This window comes from Fusarium poae, chromosome 1 (assembly GCF_019609905.1).
Source record: "Fusarium poae strain DAOMC 252244 chromosome 1, whole genome shotgun sequence".
NCBI classification, from domain to species: Eukaryota; Fungi; Ascomycota; class Sordariomycetes; order Hypocreales; family Nectriaceae; genus Fusarium; species Fusarium poae.
Window position 1 is genome coordinate 8,799,771 of NC_058399.1, and position 18,837 is coordinate 8,818,607.

The following is an 18,837-nucleotide window of genomic DNA, read 5'->3' on the forward strand; positions in this document are numbered from 1 at the left end:
AGGTAGGTACAACTTAGTAGCTGGAGCTTCTATCGATAAGGAGGAAGTCGCCGTAGCGTAAGTGCCTGCCTGTAGGTGTCCTTGTCCTTGTCCTGACCCGGAGTCGTGAGTAACCACCCCGCGAATCATGCTACAACATTGTCTATGACTCTTCCTTTAACAAAAAATATAATCCAAAGAAAAGCTGCGCCACTTCTCGCCGTATGACTGACTGACTGACTGTCAAGTCTCATTTGTTAGGCATTGTTAATATATATTCTGGCCTCAAGCTCATGCTCGCGACATTGACAAATACTCATACAATCGCATGACCTCATAGCTGTTAACATGTCAACAACAAAGCCGTTGGCGCATGAGAAGCGTAAGGGTGAATCTGTCAGTACACCTTCAACAAAAGAACACAATGGGAACCAGAAGCTCATAATATGCAAATAGGCTCTTAGCGACTTCGCCGAATACGTAGAGCAGCAGCAGAACCTACGGTATCCTACAGCAAAGACAGCAGCAGTTGCAACTACCGAAACCACCGACGCAAATGCCGAACATCACGAAGAGCTCGACGAATTGTTCGATAATCTCGATCTTGCCGATTCAGCACCTCGAGTTCCTCTTAAACAACTTCTTCTTGAGTCGGACGAGGACGAGGATGATGAGAATCTAAAGCAATTGGAGAACCTCGTGTCCGACCGGTTAGAAGAAGGATTTGGCGAATGCGTCTTCGAGATCGGATACGAGAATCATGGCGACTCAATGAATTTGACACTCGATCAATGGAACCATGCGTACAAGACACTACAAAGAGCAGCAATGAGAGTGCGCGCCGATTGCGATCTCTTGTTGACCAAGAATGTCGGTGGCGATGTTGAAGCCGCGAGCACCAGCGCCGGTCTGGTCAAAGACAAGAGTTGCAGCGGCAAAGTCCTCATACGGCAAACCCCTGCCACAATAGAGGATGTTATTGAAACAAGAATAGCAGTAGTGGGAAATGGTAAGTTACCCCCTTGGCACCACAGCTGTGCGACATCGATAACCAGCATGTCAGAGACTCTTACTGACGCTCTCATAGTCGATGCTGGCAAGAGTTCCATGTTAGGTGTGCTCGTCAAGGGTGATCTTGATGATGGTCGAGGAAAGGCGCGAGTTAATCTCTTTCGACACAAGCATGAGATTGAGACTGGTCGAACTAGTTCTGTTGGTATGGAGATCATGGGTTTTGACACAACAGGTCATGTTATTACCTCAGATACTCCAGGGCGTATGTCTTACTGGACCTTGGGGGGCACAGCTTTACTGATACTTCATAGGCAAACTTTCTTGGGAAGAAATCGGCAAGCGCAGCGCAAAGGTCATCACTTTTACCGACTTGGCTGGTCACGAGAAGTACCTAAGAACAACCGTGTTCGGTTTGCTCTCCAGCAGTCCTAATTATTGTCTGCTTATGGTGGCCGCCAATAATGGTCTTATCGGTATGAGCAAGGAGCACCTCGGAATTGCCCTGGCTCTCAACGTCCCTGTAATGGTTGTTGTTACCAAGATTGATATCTGTCCACCAAACATCTTGGAGCAGACATTGACGCAGATCACAAAGATCATGAAGAGTCCCGGTGCCCGCAAGATCCCAACCTTCATCAAGACGCGCGAGGAGTGTATCAACACGGCCACGCAGTTTGTCAGTCAGAGAATATGCCCAGTGTTCCTTGTTTCCAATGTTACAGGAGAGAATCTTGATCTGGTCAGGACATTTTTGAATATTCTACCTCACCACGGACGTTACAACTCAGATGCGCCATTCGAATTCCACGTCAATGACACTTTCTCTGTTCCTTTCACGGGAACCGTCGTATCTGGCATCATCAAATCCGGCGTGATCCACGAAGGCGATAACGTCCTTATTGGACCTGACTCATTGGGCCAGTTCATCCCTACGGGTGTTAAGTCAATTGAACGAAAGAGAATAAGAGTACCCGCCGCATCAGCGGGCCAGTCTGCCTCTTTTGCTCTCAAGAAGGTTAAGCGTAAGGATGTGAGGAAGGGAATGGTGGTGCTTCCCAGAGTCGAAGGCCAGGTGATGCCCAAGGTGCATCGCGAATTCATCGCAGAGGGTAAGTAACAAGACAAGAATATCTAATGCAAAACCGGCAGACGACTAGCACTAACATTCCTTCAGTCCTCATTCTCTCTCATGCCACTACCATCAAGACCAAATACCAGGCTATGCTCCATGTGGGACCTGTTTCTCAGACATGTGCTATAATTGACATCGATCGAGAGCTCATTCGCACAGGAGATCGTGCAACGGTTGCATTCCGCTTCGTTCAACGTCCTGAGTATCTTGCCCCAGGCGATAGACTACTCTTCCGCGAAGGCCGCACCAAGGGCCTTGGTATAGTCAAGTCTGTCGGTTACGATCCCGAGCACCCGTTGATGCCCAGCAAGGATGGCGACAAGGACAAGGAGAAGCAGCCCGTTAGCCCCGAGGTTAGTGTCGGAGCCTAATGCCCAGGAGGCTATGCTATGCTCCAGGCTTGATGCTTGTAGTTACGATATCGGGGACAGGGAGGAGTTTTTTGTTTGACTATTGACTATTACCTAGTCTAGCTTTGTTTGTTTCATGGTGTATTTAGAGGTCTCTCGTTAGGTTCAGTAGCGTTGTATATCATATTTTGTACAAACACGCGGCTAAAGACCTTTTAACACAGTGATGGTCTTAGTAATTACTGTATCTAAAGAAAGTGTTGATAATCAAACACTGAAAGCGAAATACTCTTGTGATATCAGTAAAGCTTCATCCAAGGTCACAGAAACATCATTCATGACTATTGTTGTGTTATATAACGAATTCAAGATAGTCAAATTGTCCTATTTATCCTCCAGATCCTTCAGCTGGCAAGAATCGCCTTCTAATATACCCAATCCCCCAGTACTAAATTGCTCCTTTCCTGTGCGGCCATAACCCCATTCCTTCGACACATCTCAAAAACCCTCTTCGGAAACTCAACTAACTCACAAATCCCCTCGACGTGCGTACAATACCTTTCCAGATAAACACAAATCGCCTGTCCCTCAACTAACGACCGTCTCTGTATCCACCACGAACTATGCACCGCTGCCTTGGTATACCACCACGCTAGTAGAACCATAGCTCTGGGATCCTTCTCCTCCAGCAGCTTCCGATAGCGCGGGTCCAGTTGCATGAGGAAGCTGAGGAACTGCACCACTGTATTGTCGGTTATCTCGCGAGGGAGGAGTTGCGCGAGGAGAGATATAGCAGTGTAATAGGGGTTGGTTGAGGTGGATGATGAAGCGTCGAGGTTGAACACGCTGTAGAATATACCAGGGAGGGCATCAGGAGGAACTTCCCTGGTTCCGTCAGGCATGGAGCTTCTCTCTACGAGTAGTTCGTAGAAGATACTGTCTTGTCTAGTCGGATCAGCTAGGTTCCATACAACTTTCTTCCCGTCGCTCATCTTCAACCAATCTAGGTCCAACGGATCAGACTGCTTGAGGGGCCAGACATTATCGACACTCTGGACGTTGAGAAGAGCGAAAGAAGCAGCGCCTAGGAGTGCCCCCGCCGTCCAGAGGGCATCGCGCTCGGAACCGGGAAGTGTTGAAGGATCCTGGACCGAGCTGGCGGTTGCGAGACGGCGGTGGAAGAGCGCTGTGGCTTGATACCAGTGGAAAGCGAGAGGCGTGCGGTGAGATCTTGTTGAGTTTGGGTTAAGATGCTCGTCGTGGAGATAGGCAAGGGCGATGAAAACATGCATAAGAAAAGGATACTGTCGTGAATCAGTCATGTACTTCATTAACTCGGCAACATCTCACCTCCAATCCCAACATGAATGCGCCCTCACTGTAAACTTTCCTCGTTCTCTTAGTGCCAACAGTGAAAACTGTTCTTTTTCGAAACCTCTCAAGCGTTTTAAGGGCAAAATCATTAAGAACAATCTCGCCCATGCCTCCCTTCACAGGCTGCACGACAGGAACTTTGAAGCCAGGATTGATGGGCCCAAGAGACCTATCTATGGCGGAGAAGACAGGTCCTGCGTTGAAGTGGGCGAGTTGGAAGGATGATGGGCATGTTTGCGTGAACGAGCAGATGAAACCCGAGGTTTTACATCGTTTGCAAGACGGTTTGGATTCATCACACTGAGACGAGTTGAATTAGCGAGTGTTGATTTGGGTGGTTATGAGATGTGACTTTTCGATGAAAGGCGTGTGTAAGCTACCTACTCACCTTTACGCTCCTCAGCTTGCAGTTCTTGCATCCAAGACGGGACTTCTTATGAGCCCTGCGCTGTCTTTTTGGAGCCCCGTCATCTTTATTATCCCCTTCTCTTACAGCCATGATTGATCCCGTGTCGAGAGTGTCACGTCAAGCCATACTTCACCGGAATGTCCGGAAAGGGTATCACGTATCTTGGAAAGGGAAAATCACTAATTCCAAGGCTTTAGGACGATGTGACGCGAATCGCTGATTCTGTAGAAAACAGCCAACTCGGGCTGCCAAGATGATGACAAGAGATTCTTACCGCTCGGTTAGCACGTCTATTTGACTAGTGCTTACAGACTCAGGTCATCATGTTATCGGCAACACATGGTAAGACCCTGAACATCATGTCTGGACCCCGATTTGATCATAGCTACGTATACTTCACTTCCGAATGCAAGTGGTCCAAACTGATATACCCATAACGGGTGGCATATATTGTAGTGTTAAGAAAACGATGTGGTATCGGTACGTAAGTATGCGTTCTTCCAGCGCATGATTTATGTCTCCCAAGATCAAGGTATATCCTCCCTTCCTCCTTCCATACGGAACCCAAGTAAACGACTTGCTTTGCCATCCTTTCCCTCTTTGTAAACGCCTGGCCATCATTGCGAAATCGAGTAGCAAACTAAAACGCCGTCAAGACCTAGTCCATTGCGGACATGCCAGATGCAGCCCATATGCTTGATTGTTACAACCTTTTGACAAATGAAAATAAAGAAATAGACGTAAACATCGTAATCAGCGTAGACGTCAGTATGCGCTGACAAGCTCATGCGAGCATGTCTTAATGTGAGGTATAATATATCCGGTCATAACCAAACGCAGACAGGCAGTGCTCTTCACACTGCACGTCCAGCTCGGTTACGGAGTGCATTCATATCCAGTTGAATGCTGGGTCTAGAGATTTCCAAGCTTCGACTCGGCATTCTCCGGCCACCAGGAGTTCGAGGGTTAACGACGTTGACACGGCCAGTTCTGTCCAGAATCCTTGGGGGTGAATCATCCGGATCCGACTCCGAGTCATCTTGGCCCTCATATCCCGCGTCGGCTAGTCGTGCAAAGTAGTCGGCCATACCGTCTACACTAGGAGTTCCAACCACGACATCATACTGCGGTGGAGGTGTCATCACAGGCTCGGGTGCGTCATGAACGAGCTCGGCAGCAGGAGGTGGAGCGATATCGTCTTCGAACGCAGGGGGGTTGAAGCTAGGAACTCGGAGGAGGTGGATTGGTCGAGGTTCCTGTTGCCCGCTGACAGCGTTGGCCAAATGGGCAGCCTGAGGTGGCGCGGGGAGGTTGTCAGTGCTGTTAGGGTTAACACCAGGCAGTGTACCCTCCGAAGAGCTGGGAGAAGCATCGGTAGGGACGGTGAAAGCATCAGGGCACCCGCAAGAGGACTGGAACGTAGCTCCATTGCAGTTTGCGCCTGAATAAGCAGGAAGGTTGGTGTTGGCGTGGGTGGCACGGCAGTTGAGCACTGTGAAAGGTGAATCAATGCTGATCTCGAAATGCCGGCGCTTTGTGCCACTGGGGTCATCAGGATCAATTCGGCTAATTCGCATAACGACCTGGAAAATGTTAGTTACTGTTTCACGCCAATCAATTGAGAGGTCGTACCTTGATCCAGTGGAACACATTAACGTTCTTCCAACTGCAGTCGGGGTTGAGTCGTAGCTCCTTATTCTTGGCCATCATCTCGCAGGTGGGGATCTGCACATTGGCTTCGATTTCTGTCGAACCCCAGATGGTCTCGAGCCCCAAGTCCAGGTCACCGAGAAGGTTGGCGGATGGTTCGGGCAGTGGCTCAGCGGTAGTTTGCCGTCTGGCAGCGTCCTGTGTTCGTCTTCTGGCAGCTGCCTCACGGGCCTGTCGTCGCTGTTCAGGGTCGAGCTCTCCGCCACGGAGGGTCCGGATATCGGATGAAGAGTAGGACGAGTCGAGGGGCTTGCCAGCAGACTTTTCGAGTAGCAAGATCTTGCGGCCCGGATCCTTGCGGGTCACACGCTTATCGTTTGTCCAGTACTCGATGGATTCTGTTACATAAACCTTGAGCTTGTGCACCTGAACCTTGGCCAGTGGTGTAAGCTTGAAGGCGATGGGAATCTTGCTGCCAATGGGGAAGCTCTTGCCCGAGATGATAATGTCGTAATGCAATTGGTCTTCCCACTGACGGCTGATTGAGATGGGCTCTGTCATTTCAAGGGACAGTTGGTCAGGCACGCGAACAATAGACACCTCCTTGGTGCCGTGCAAGTTAGGCTTGAATGCACCAGCTCGGTCGACGGTCGCTTGCAGTTCCCACTTGACAGATCCATACTGTAGCTTGGTTGTTTCCAGCTGGTGATGATCGATGGGTAGTTCAAAGGTGTAATCATATGTACCGGGGTAAAAGACCTTGTAACCCTTGGCTTGTGTAGCCGAGGCGATCGGGCTGTCGCCCTTTTGGAAACTTCGCGACTGGACACTCTGAAGAGACAAACGCTTCATATCTTTGGCAGAAAGATTATTTTGTTGCGGGGTCAGAGAGGACGATGCATTGGGTCGAACAAGATTTGTAGAGCTGCCATTGGGAGAGCCACTCTTGAGACGATAAGTGCATTGGTTACCATAGTCAGATTCCCAGCCATCGTTCATGGCATTAAAGAAAGTCAGTACCTGAGTGCGCAGACTCTCCTCCTCGAACACTTCTTGTTTGAGAGGAGGAATGCCTTCGGGCCACTCTGTACGGGCGCGACCAAGAAGTTTAAGCTGAACAGCCTTGATCTTTACATTTTTTGTAACGCGCAATTGAAGCTTGCCACGCAACAAAGCAGTACCACTCTGGCCTTCACGGTGACCATGACCATCATGGTCGAACCCTGAGAGAAAAATGTTTGGTTCAGCTAGTAGAATTGAGCAAGACACGCCACTGCCGGAAGCGACGGGCTTGGGAACCTCTGAGACTGAAGTAACGACAGATTTTGATGAACGGGCAGACATAAAGCTGTTTCGGTTTGAATTGGAGAGAGGCAGGGAAGGATGCGAAGTTCGTGCAGTCGCCATATTTGCGGCTGATTGAGAGGAATTGCTATTGCAGTTTGAGTTGCAATCGGCAGGATTGGAACTGATCAAAGGCGTTGTAGCGGGTGTAGCGACAAAGCCTAATGTAGAATCAGGCGCAGTAGTACTGGAACCGGAGACAGGGCGTGGAATTATGTCGTCATAAGCTGGCGGGGATGCGGATGGACCTGCCCCAGTAAATCTAAATCTCGAGCCAACCGCGGAAGGCGCTTCGCAGGCCAAGTCCGATTCTGGTGAGCAAGACTGGCCAATTGCCTGGGTCGTATTGGTGTTGGCAGTCGCGCCTTGCCCAGTTGAGCGGTCAGTATTGGATAGCGCTTCGGCAGCTGTAGGGCCCGAAATAGATTCAGGTTCAGTGTTGGACAAAGTAAAAGAGCTTAGGAACTTGTCCCTGCGGCGAGTTGCTAGGCGAGATTTGGTCTGCCTTTTGTTGCTGTTGCTGTTGCTGTTGCTGTTGCTGTTGCTGTTGTTGTTGTTGTTGTTGTTGTTGTCAGTTGTCGAGGGGTGAGGCTGCAGTGAAGGTGCAGGTCGAGGCTCGTCAACGAGCGTAGGGCTGTGAGGTCTGCTTCTGTTTTGGCTTTCTGGTCGCAGCTCTTTAGGAACGTAACCAGAAGGGTAGCTAACGATGTGGATCGCTTGCGGGCGAGATCTTCGAGGACCAATTAATGGAGCAGGGAATCGTCCAGAAACAGACTTTTTCTTTGTGAGACGAGGTCGGTAATAAATGTTGTCGTGGGTAGGAACCCAAGCGGGACGACGGTCTTGTTCTGTTGCCATGACGGTTAACGGCTGTGGAAGATGACGAGGCCAATAAAGCCAAGAGAAAGGAAGCGCGAGTGTGGTCCAGCCGTGAAAGCGAGTATTAATTTAGAATGCAACGTTGAAACCCAATGAGTGGGTGTGCAAGATGATGTAAGTCTAAGAAAGTGCGTGCTGAAATGCTCTCAAAACAAACAGCAGCAATGAAGAAGGAAGGGAAGGTGAAGCGAGGAGGGTAATGGGGTTGGTTATAGATGAGAGAGAGCTCTTTTCGAGGTTGACTTGACCCGCGTGAGCGTGACTAGGTAGAGTGACTGACCGACCCCAGCCCGGGGCAAAGAAAAGGCGTTATATTGGATACTCAAGGGATTAGAATAGATGTGAAGGGAGGGGCTAGTAGAAAAAAAGCATAGACGAGCAAATACAAACGAGACGGTGTGTTGCAGTGCCGCGGCGGTGATGTCCTAGGTCTGTGTTTGGGTATGGGTCTTAGGTCTAGGCACAGGACAGAACAACAGCAGTGCTCATCAATTCCCTAACGGATTATGCGCTGGCATCCATGGCATTCATCCTTTTTGGAGATGAGATGGAGAAGGCTTCTAAAACAAACAAGCAAGCACAAGCACAAAGCCGGGTCCTTGAGCTAGTAAGGGTGGCCGGTTTGGTTAGGCGTAGTGAAAACGCAGTGGGGGAGATGGATATAGGTAACTTGGTGGAGAAACAGGGCAGAGGGGATTATGGACCCGGGGTCAGAAGGACAGGGGTTTGTTTTTTTTTTTTTGTTTTTTCTTTCTTTCTTTCTTTCTTTCTTTCTTTCTTATTGTGAATTATAAATGGATAGAAAGTGAGTGATATGCATATCGTATAGCGGTGATGGAGCAGGAATGGTGGAGCGATGGATAGACAATGAGAGGGCATTGATCAAGAGAAAACAATGTCGTCTTCAAATCCAAAAACAAAAAGAAGAAGAAGAAGAAAAAGAAGAGAAAAAAAACAAGGAAAGTAAACATTCTCGAACTGGATGCGAATATTCAAGCCAAAGCGAGAGACAAGAAATGAGGAATACGTACCTTTTTTTAATACTAAAACATGGAAATCCGAAACATCAAATTCAAGGGATTCGCTTGTGGCTAGTGTCAACTGTAGCCTCTGACGCGATGAAAAGAAAGCTCTGAGTGAGTGAGATTGAGGCCCCAGTGACCCTTGTCGATTTAATCGGACGCTCCCGCTGTTTTTCGTCTGTTTGTTTGGTCGATGGGTTTCAAACACTTGCTTTGCTCCAGTGATAGAATATTATAGGCGGTTGGAGCGGATGAGAACAATAAGTATTAATAAGATGCAGAAAAATGTTGTGTTAGGTATCAACCGTGGTTGACCAGTTCAGGTTCAGTCCAATTAAGCACGGTTCACTTGTCCAAGGCTGGTGGGCTGAATTTTGAGACCGGACAGAGCGAGACTGAACACGGTCGGTGACAGACAAGGCTGGGGTTGAACTGGGCTGGGCCGGTAAAAGATTAGTTTAACCCAGTCTGAGGAAATGAAAGGCAAGGTTGAGGGAATCAAGACAAACGAGACAGAGAAAAACCAGGAATCCAAGGAATAAATCAAGTTAATACATACAGCAAATCAGGTATGTATGTAACGTCAGAGTCAAGAGGCCGAGTTAGAGTCAGACAAAGAAAACGCCAACCATGTACCAAGAATGAGAAAACCTAAGGTGACCTAAACAGGGCCAGTATTCGTCCCAGGCAGGGTTTGTTGTAGTAGCGCTCTAGCAGACTTCTCGTGGTGATGATGATGCTGTCATAGAGAGGAATAGGAATGAAGACCAGGGAATATCTTTATCTCTATCTGAGTGGGATGTCTTGGAGTAAATGTATCTGCCCTACTGGCTCATTCTCCGAGGAAACGACAGAGAAAACGCCAGAGTACGCCCCGAGGTTTTCTATCCGTCACTCCCGATCATCATCTTCATTCATCACTCAAGAAACTGAACGTAAACCCCGGAGGCTGCGGAGGAGCACCCCATACGGTTGCAGGGCTCGCTTCTTTCGGTGACGCGGCTCGACCAACCAGATGTAGTAAAGTCTGCTATTTTATTCACTTCAGTGTGTGTTAGGGGTCCTCGCCTCAATTATTATACATACGTAATCCAGCCAAGGCTATTACAGAGTATTATGTACCATCCGATCAAGATGCTATTTTGCATCAGAACCCATAGTTACTTACACCCAAGCAAATCAAATACGTAGTCAAAATCTCTAAGGGTCCATCCATCTCTGGGGGGGGTGTAACATGATAGACGTAATGACCAAAGACAAGCGCCTTTATCTCGGCAATCTCTTTTACTACTTCGATTTTTTCTATAATTATGCACTCACTTCTATCTATACCTGATCTACGGATAACGGCAACATAAATCCACTTATAGCAACTTGATACGATGAATAATGACCGATGTCCAGAGCGAGATGATGATATGCCGAGGAGATGCTCATCGGCATGGCGTGTATTTTATGTCATTTATAAAATAAAAATTGCACAGGGGAAAAAATAAGACTCATTTTGCGTTGCTTTTTTCAGTGTGTATTCCCTCATGGCCAGGGTCATGATTATGCATCCTTTTTTTTTCGCGATGATCACTGGATCTAGACAAGCAAAACAACTGCAAGTGGGAAAAGGTGGGCTTATGTGGAGTGGTGATGGACACACAGGGTCTGGCTTTTTCTTCTTCTTCTGTTTTTTTCTTCTTCTTCTCAGGTTGGTCAAGATGCCCAAGTATCCAGATTAACCCATGATGGTCTTGTAATTACGGATACACACTCAAAAATTCACTCATACTCAGGCCATCTCTTGGATGGGTTTTTGTGCTAGCAATGTAAACTCACTTATATCCATTACATTCTCGAACATTTCATCATGTATCCATCTTCACAGAATCAGATCTATTCATAATATCCAGGCCATCGGTGACCTGCATCAACCCACAATCCACTCTGGTCTGCGCTCGTTTCAGCGCTCGAATATATTCAGCTTTAGCATTAACTAGCCAGCTTCAGCCTTTTGGTTGTTTTCGTTTCATGTCAAATTTTAAAAGGTTCTGGCTTCTAACTAATACCCCCCCGCCAGTATTAAAAAGAAACCCCTGCTTGGCTCCATGAGGCTCGTGCTTTATCATGGTGAGGCAGATATGATCCTAGTATTAACCTGAGACTAAATCGAGAATCCCTTGCGATTCAAGGCTTGTTGCAAGCTATTGGTTGCGACAGTTCTAATTACCCAATAGACATGTTCTGCCAACTCGTCGCTCATCATCAATTTTTATTTTTTTTTTAAAAAAAAAAAAATAAAATAAAAACATCCTTGGATACGACATTCAAAAGTAAAAACTAAACATCAACATCAACAACAAATATGTCTCTTCAACTATCCAAGTCCGTAAGCATATCCCCTGCACAAACCAATACAAAGGGCCTTGATTGGTATCCTTGCACTCACCCCGTGCTTTTTTGCTGATGAGTAAAAAATAGAAGGTTGGCAGAAGGAAAATGAGCTTCTAGCGTCGCGTCCGCGCTCAACTCGTTATTCATCGGACAAGGCCGCCAATTTCATTTGAAGCCATCCAGCCTTAATTATTGCGTCAGGGGTCCCTTGTTGCTTTGTCGACAGGGGTCTGACATGATCAGCACTCGTGTGAGGTCATCTCTTGGAACCGTTTTCTTGCAACAGTTCCTCATTTTAAGGTTTGGACTCTCCCAGTTTTACATCCTGACTCAGTCATATCTGATCAAGAAATCACAGGAAGAAGAAAATAGATCTTCGCTTATGATCGATGTTTTCCCGATCTACAGGAAGAATCTACAGCAGTTCATGTTTCCAGATTCCGGGTTGCAATAAGCTATCAGGCCAACTGCCGGGATACAGACCAAACCTAATTAATCAACAAGAACAGTTCCTATGAAGAGCTCATGTCTTACGTCTTACGTCTTACCACCATCACATGTCGTGCCTCAGAATCTAAGCCTTGGATGTCAATCTGACATCTTTTGGTTACAATAGACACTTGCTGTACCGAACAACCGACTTAACCGTCTCAACCGACCGGCACAAAACCGCGATATTCCCGACTCCGAGTTATCCCCAAATATTCAACTGAGTCGATGCCCTGAGCGATCAAGTGCCGTGTGACTATTGGTTCGCTAGCTGTTTATACTCTTGATGAAGTCATGTCACGCTGATCAGTCACCTTGACCGGCTCGTCTACCCTCCGGCGCACTATCAGCGAGTATACTGTAGTAGATCATCGATAAATGCACCAGTCAAATCAGACCATGATTTGCAAGCTTCTTGAAGAGTTTTCTTTGAGATGGCGGTATCAAACACAGTAAGTGATATACAAAACCACCAGTGCTCTGAGCTACGACATGAATCAGTTCTCTACATGACCATTGCGTATGACTACTCTATAATACCGCAAAACGCGGGGCACTCTGATACCAATTGCGGTCAGCATCCATTAAGGGTGGTGTCTAACGCCAAGAAGGGTTCTTGGTTGCATTCCGTCGCCTCGGAAATTGCCAAGACGAACTACTCAACATACCTATGTATCAGCCTTCTCTATTGTCTGCAAAGCATTGAAACCTCGAGATTAGCGGGAATTGTAGCGTTAAAGACTTGCAAGTTTTCACTAGGTTGATTGGAGTGACATGCCAGGCCCCGTGACCTCAATAGATTGTCATGTCATGAATTGCCGAGAGACCAATTCGGGGAACAGCCATGAGTCCATTGTCGTGCAGTGGTGCAATGGCTCAAGTCCACGCATTGAAATGGTGGCTCAGCACTTTCGCCAAGATGACTTACAAAATATCTCTCTTCCACAATGGGCTGTGTTGCTTGGAATCCACTAGCCAAGGCTCTGATTGAAAGTTTCCTCAGCATTGCCACATATGCATTCATCATTATTAATGGAATTCACCTTCTGCCATTGCATAAGGTTGTCGTCGCAAGACGCCTACCCTATACTATCACCTAGAGTTCTTTTGCCTAGGTAATGTGTTTACTCTGTACAATCACTAGATAAAACATATCAACTGACGACTATACAATTGCTATTCTGAATTAAATGATATAGGTACTGACACAATGATTTCAAGATCCAAGTGACCTGTCCTGTTCCTCTCACCATAAGTCCATGAAAGCAACTACCTTGATAAGTGTGTTAGCTCTGCTGAGAGATGATCGGGACTCACATACGGTACAATAATGTAAATGGACGTAAACAACTAGGCAATTACAATAATCTGGAAGAGTTTTCTTTTCATTTCTTGGCTAATAGTTTAACCGCAAGACCATGTACTTGAGGGCGTCAGCCTAGGCACTCTACCCATCAAACTTACAAGACTTGGAGAAGTAGCTTTTCAAAAAAAAACCAGCTTTTTGGGACACATGTAATACGTCTGAGACGCACGGTTTATGGAAGTGGAAACACCTTGGGCACAGTAGTGAAGATGCTCTATGGGAGTTGGTACGGTATAAAGTTCTATCCGAAGAAGAGAAAGGGGTATTCATTCATTGTTTACCTACAAGGATTAAACATGTTTTGGTGAAGCTTGTTCAGTTACAAAAATGATATGGAAGTACAGCCTCGCATCAAAACGGACAGTGTCTTTCGCATTGTTAACATGGAAATGCTTCGACTAGGAACACAAAGAAATCAACTACCAGAGCTAGCACGATACTGTCGCGGTGGCCTCAGTGCGGCTATCGGGATCTGTCAAGTGTCTGAGAGATCTCAAGTTGCTCTCAAAAGCCTCGGCAGCCTCCATTGCTTGCGCGGATCTCCTCTACTTTTTGGGCGACACTGTCACTGGATTCTCTTACCCTTGGTGGCATATCTATCTAGTAGTTACTGGCAAGAGCGGGATTTGGGTTACGATGTGAGTGTGATTTTTCGTGTTTGGTGTCATGGGAGATAACGATAGGTCATATCCAAGAGGCATGTTTGATTCACCATTGATACATCACAGTATAGACACTCACAATTTTGGAACCTAGTACGCATTGTGCGACTTGGCTCTGCATCGATCTGGTTACAACGACCTCTATCTGACTCATGTAAAAAGAGGCACTGGTGATTGGTCACTGTTCAATGTAAACACAAGAAGAACACATTGTGATGAGAGATGCGAGGTAGTGAGGGCCAAGCTGATTTGTTCACCGTGGCTCTTCCACCATATAGCAAGTCAAGCTGTATATCATTGCTTGGAATTTCTTCGTGTATATAAATGTTCGGCTAATACTCAAATGTTTACTTGTGATTTGGTAGGGAGCCTCAGGAAATGCTCTCGAGAATAGCTTGGGGTTGCCCTTCGAAGATATGATTGAGACCGTCACATACAAACATTTACTACTATAGTCAGGTTCTTCAAAGGATCTCAAAGTAATTACAGGTCATGAAGTTCGGTCTAATGTGCTGTATTTCTCTTGACCGAACTCAGCCTATTTACATGAACATCTCGCCTCATCTGTCCTGCTCAAGCCATAGCTCCTTTGGAAGATGCCCCATGAAACGTATTAACTCATTAACCACACTTTCAACTCTGCCAAATATTACTTTAGCCTCGCCTTGGTAGCTTTCTCCTTTATATAGCTTCTGGACTGTACCCAAAGTCAGCATTCGTAATCCACCCTCTGATCCTAGCTGCAACTTGACTCACGTCCTTCTAAATCCTCTACCAAGTGCCCAAGCTGTGACTGTATTGTAGATCTGGTATAGTCATGTTTTCGAAACTTGTAATCGAGCGACAAGGTAGAAGATATACTGCGGTTTGCCCCGTATGTCACGCCCCATTGGTCTAGGTCCTGGCGAATATACCGGATGTCTTGTTCTGGTGGAAAGTCTTTCAAATTACATGCCGGGTGTTTTGTTTCACGTACAAGTATATCCAAGTATACAATGCATTTTGAGAAGGATGTAAAGATATCAGGAAAGTCTGTGTTGCGGTTCATGGTCATTGAGATTTGTAAAGTTGATGGTTTCAAGGTCAGGTAGCAGATAGCCTGCCCGGTCTTGAGACCTAGTGTTTTTATATGGACATGGGAAGTGAAGTGATGCTGTCACGGTACTCGAGGCTATTCCCATTCACTTGAAGACAGGGCAAGAAAACTTTCCTCATGGTGTTACCAAATTTTGTGTGACCACATCACTGAAATTGTTAGAATCTTGAGACCCTCTCGGTATAGTCCGTCACTCACGATAGTTGACTGCCGTCAGTATACACATTGCTGTGGGATGAAAAGAGAAGCCATGGAGTAAATAAGAGAAGACATGAGTCTGCCTCGAACATGATGAATATGATCATAACTTGTTGATTTCACGTTTAACTCATAAATTTTAACAATATGGTGCCCGGAACCACTCCCTAGGTATTTAATAACCAGGAAACCTCTCTATTAACCTCCAAGACCAGATCCATAAACTATTATCTTATGCAAAACTTGTCCTATCCTTGACAGGGAAACGGTTCAACAACCGATAAGTCAACCGTATCCCCGCAGCGCCACTGAACTTGTCAAGCTCTCATAATAATTGCCCGATTGGTTTCTCGCCTGTCTGCGATACTTGGGCAGTATCGCATCGCTTACACCGACTCGCTTCTCTCCGTCTTCCCACCATCCATCGGTCTCTGCTTCCGGTCCGGTAAAGGAGGTATTAGTGACTCGTAGGGCGTGGGCTTGAGACGCTAGGATCTGCGACTCTAGAGTCTAGAACCAGACCCTTTTTGTTACATCGCTCTCAGTTGATTGGTTCGAGATATCTAGATTGGTTGGTAGACTGGGGAAAATACATAGACGAAAAAAAGGTTTGATGGAAAAGGTGGGCACGGGAATACTCCCGATCGATGCATATATATACTTGACCAAACACCATGATATTTTTATTATGAATTCTGCATTTTCATTGTGACACAAAATTACAAACATGATTAACTCAATATCTCAACATGAAAATACCCAGCGGAACAGTATTCATGAGAATGCTAATTGGGCTGCTTTGGGGCTTGATCCCATAACGGCTACCATGTCCAGCATTAACCCAGATGCCGAAGCACAAACGCAACCAGAACAAGAGACGACAAGTCAAGATGTCGAAAAATCATTCGGCGCATGGATTTGTGTTCTGGGAGCATTTCTCGCTTTGATACCTACATTTGGTAATGATTCCATCCACCATAAAATGACAAACACTTACAACTAACTCCACACAGGTTTCATGAACTCGCTCGGAACAGTACAGACATATCTTAGTATGAACCAGCTCCACGACTACAGCGAAGGCCAGGTCGGATGGATCAGCGGAATGTTTCTCTTTCTTTCCTTAATCCTCAACGTTCAAGTCGGTCCCATGGTTGACGTTCACGGGCCCATGATAATCGGCCCAGTGGGAGCAGTATTATATGTCACAATGTTCCTCCTCATGGCCGAATGTCGTAACTACTGGCAATTTATGCTTTGCCTAGGCGTCTTTGGAAGTTTTGGCGCTGCAACGACAATGGTAGTTGCCATTGCCATTGTGGGTAAACTCTTTGTCCGCAATCGCGGTTTGGCTATGGGCATTACACTTGCAGGATCATCCATTGGAGCCGTCATATTCCCTATCATTCTACGCTCTACGTATCCCAATCTTGGCTGGCAGTGGTCTATGCGTATCATGGCTTTTATATCAGCTGGTTTGCTAGTTCCCAGCATGATATGTTTTATCCCCTTTAACAACATCTACAAGAAGTCGACGGGAGGAGGACAGGCGAGTCCCAAGAGTTCGACGCTCAACTTCACAGCCTTCAAGTCTCCTGCGTTTTGCTATGTTACAGGCGGTATCTTCATGTTCGAGTTTGTCATTTTCAGTATATCGGGCCTTTTACCGTCTATTGCAACGCGCATCGGCTTCACTCCCGAGAATGGCTACACTTTGCTCGCCATCGTGGGTGCAGCCTCTACGTTTGGTAGAATTATCCCCGGAATTATTGGTGACAAGTATGGGCATTTCAATATCCTTCTGGTGACGGTTGTATTTACCGTTATCTTTATGGGTGCTCTGCTGGTCCCCTTTGGCACAAGATCGTCTACTGCTCTGTATGCCTGGTCTGCTCTTTGGGGGTTTGGGTCTGGCTCGTTTCTCTCCATCACACCTGGTAAGTGTTGATTTATTATCCCTTGTTCTCAAAATTACGACTTACATTGAATAGTGTGCATGGGCAAGACCTGCGAGGCCAAGGACTATGGACGATACTACGGTAAGTATTGGTCTCTAGTATAGCCAACGACTGCTTTGGCTAACCATCATCACAGGAATGATGAACTTTGTCACCGCCTTCGCGTTACTCATTGCCCTTCCCAGCAGTGGTGCCATGCTTGAAAACATGGGTCCTCAAGCTCTGGCTGGGTTATTCACTGCCTTGACGGCTGTTGGAGGAGCCTGCAATTTCGCTGCTCGAGCTCTCCTCATTGGGGAATGGCTATCTCCCAATACCGTAATATAGTCTTGAGTTGAGGAAATCTACGTTGAGAGATGGCGCTTGTAGATAAATGAGATACAAAAATGTTTAAGTATGAGATTGGTGGATAAAGATACTTCATTCAGTGCAAATGATACAGGGCTACGATGGGCATACAATACAAGTAGAGACAGATTTAACTATTAGTAAGGACATATTCACTTCTTGATCTTTAAAGCGATTGAACCCTGCCTCCCTGATTAGCTTTCCTCAAAGCAAACCCCATCTCAACTATCCTCACCATAATCGCATTCGTTAAAGGAATCTCTCTCTCCCCCATGCACTGCTGTTTAGCCTCCTCCTCCGTCGCCCACACGTAATCCTGATGCTCCTTCGGATCCAGCTTCACATCCATCAAAGCAACGTCCACCTCAAAGCTAAACTTGCAAAAGAATCTCTTGCCCGTGCGATTCGTAAACACCGCCCCGGGCTTCCCATTTTGGTTGTCAGGTATAACGTGGCGGATGTGCGTGGCTTTTAGACCTGTTTCCTCCCAGAGCTCGCGCACACAACCGTGCAGGACGCTCTCGTCCTCGTCGTCGCATGCTCCTCCGGGGATTTCCCATTTGTTGGGCATGCTGTCGTCAGGTGCGCGCTGCAGTAGGAGAATGCGGTTGGAGGCGTCAAATACGAGGGCTCCTGTTGCTAGAGAATCCCACGTTTTGTTGTGCGACTTGAGCCATTCGCGATGGCTGACGTTCCATTCTGAAACAGTCTCGTTGAATGTAAATTTGAGGTTTGGAAGAGCCATTTCTGTCGAGTTTTGTTCTGTCATTTTGGTGCCGGCTCTTGTATATGAAGTCGATAAGAGCATGATGTCTAGTGGGTAGCAGAAAAAAAGGGCTTCTATAGTCCAAGGGGCACAAAGCGACCTACCAATTTCGTCTCTTATGCTTCCAGCGGTCGATTTTTCTGATGCCCTGAAGGCTATGAATAACCCAGCTTTGGTTAACCCAATAGGCCGCTTTTAACCCACAGCTGAACACCGTTTATGGCGTTTCAACTTCTGCCTAGATTAATCCATAAGCAGGCAACAAGAAGAGCCTTGGAATCAGAGAACATGGCATTGCTTTTGTAATTGTTTGCGATTATTGGCATTTACATCCTGTTTCTCACACCACACCAGACGTCTTGCCATATTTCGCGGCACTAATTTATGAAAGACAGCTTCTACCTATACACACTTCGTAT

General features: G+C 46.7%; 5 protein-coding genes across 5 annotated transcripts; 2 read left to right on the forward strand and 3 right to left on the reverse strand.

Annotated features, from left to right (window-relative positions):
- Window positions 1–327: 327 nt before the first annotated feature.
- Window positions 328–2,496, forward strand: FPOAC1_002875 (uncharacterized protein; the record flags this gene model as incomplete). The annotated part of the gene is made up of 5 exons (XM_044847449.1): window positions 328–375; window positions 436–988; window positions 1,067–1,255; window positions 1,305–2,102; window positions 2,168–2,496. The coding sequence occupies 5 exons, from the start codon at window positions 328–330 to the stop codon at window positions 2,494–2,496; spliced, it is 1,917 nt and encodes a 638-aa protein (XP_044713365.1).
- A 498-nt stretch (window positions 2,497–2,994) lies between these two features.
- On the reverse strand, window positions 2,995–4,348 carry FPOAC1_002876 (uncharacterized protein; the record flags this gene model as incomplete). Its single annotated transcript, XM_044847450.1, has 4 exons — window positions 2,995–3,002; window positions 3,098–3,779; window positions 3,826–4,149; window positions 4,238–4,348. 4 exons carry the CDS (start codon window positions 4,346–4,348, stop codon window positions 2,995–2,997), a joined length of 1,125 nt encoding a protein of 374 aa, XP_044713366.1.
- A 764-nt stretch (window positions 4,349–5,112) lies between these two features.
- FPOAC1_002877 (uncharacterized protein) lies at window positions 5,113–8,110 on the reverse strand (the record flags this gene model as incomplete). The annotated part of the gene is made up of 2 exons (XM_044847451.1): window positions 5,113–5,841; window positions 5,891–8,110. 2 exons carry the CDS (start codon window positions 8,108–8,110, stop codon window positions 5,113–5,115), a joined length of 2,949 nt encoding a protein of 982 aa, XP_044713367.1.
- An 8,062-nt stretch (window positions 8,111–16,172) lies between these two features.
- Window positions 16,173–17,631, forward strand: FPOAC1_002878 (uncharacterized protein; the record flags this gene model as incomplete). Its single annotated transcript, XM_044847452.1, has 4 exons — window positions 16,173–16,305; window positions 16,360–17,283; window positions 17,338–17,385; window positions 17,441–17,631. 4 exons carry the CDS (start codon window positions 16,173–16,175, stop codon window positions 17,629–17,631), a joined length of 1,296 nt encoding a protein of 431 aa, XP_044713368.1.
- A 173-nt stretch (window positions 17,632–17,804) lies between these two features.
- On the reverse strand, window positions 17,805–18,421 carry FPOAC1_002879 (uncharacterized protein; the record flags this gene model as incomplete). Its single annotated transcript, XM_044847453.1, has 2 exons — window positions 17,805–17,834; window positions 17,888–18,421. 2 exons carry the CDS (start codon window positions 18,419–18,421, stop codon window positions 17,805–17,807), a joined length of 564 nt encoding a protein of 187 aa, XP_044713369.1.
- Window positions 18,422–18,837: the final 416 nt, after the last annotated feature.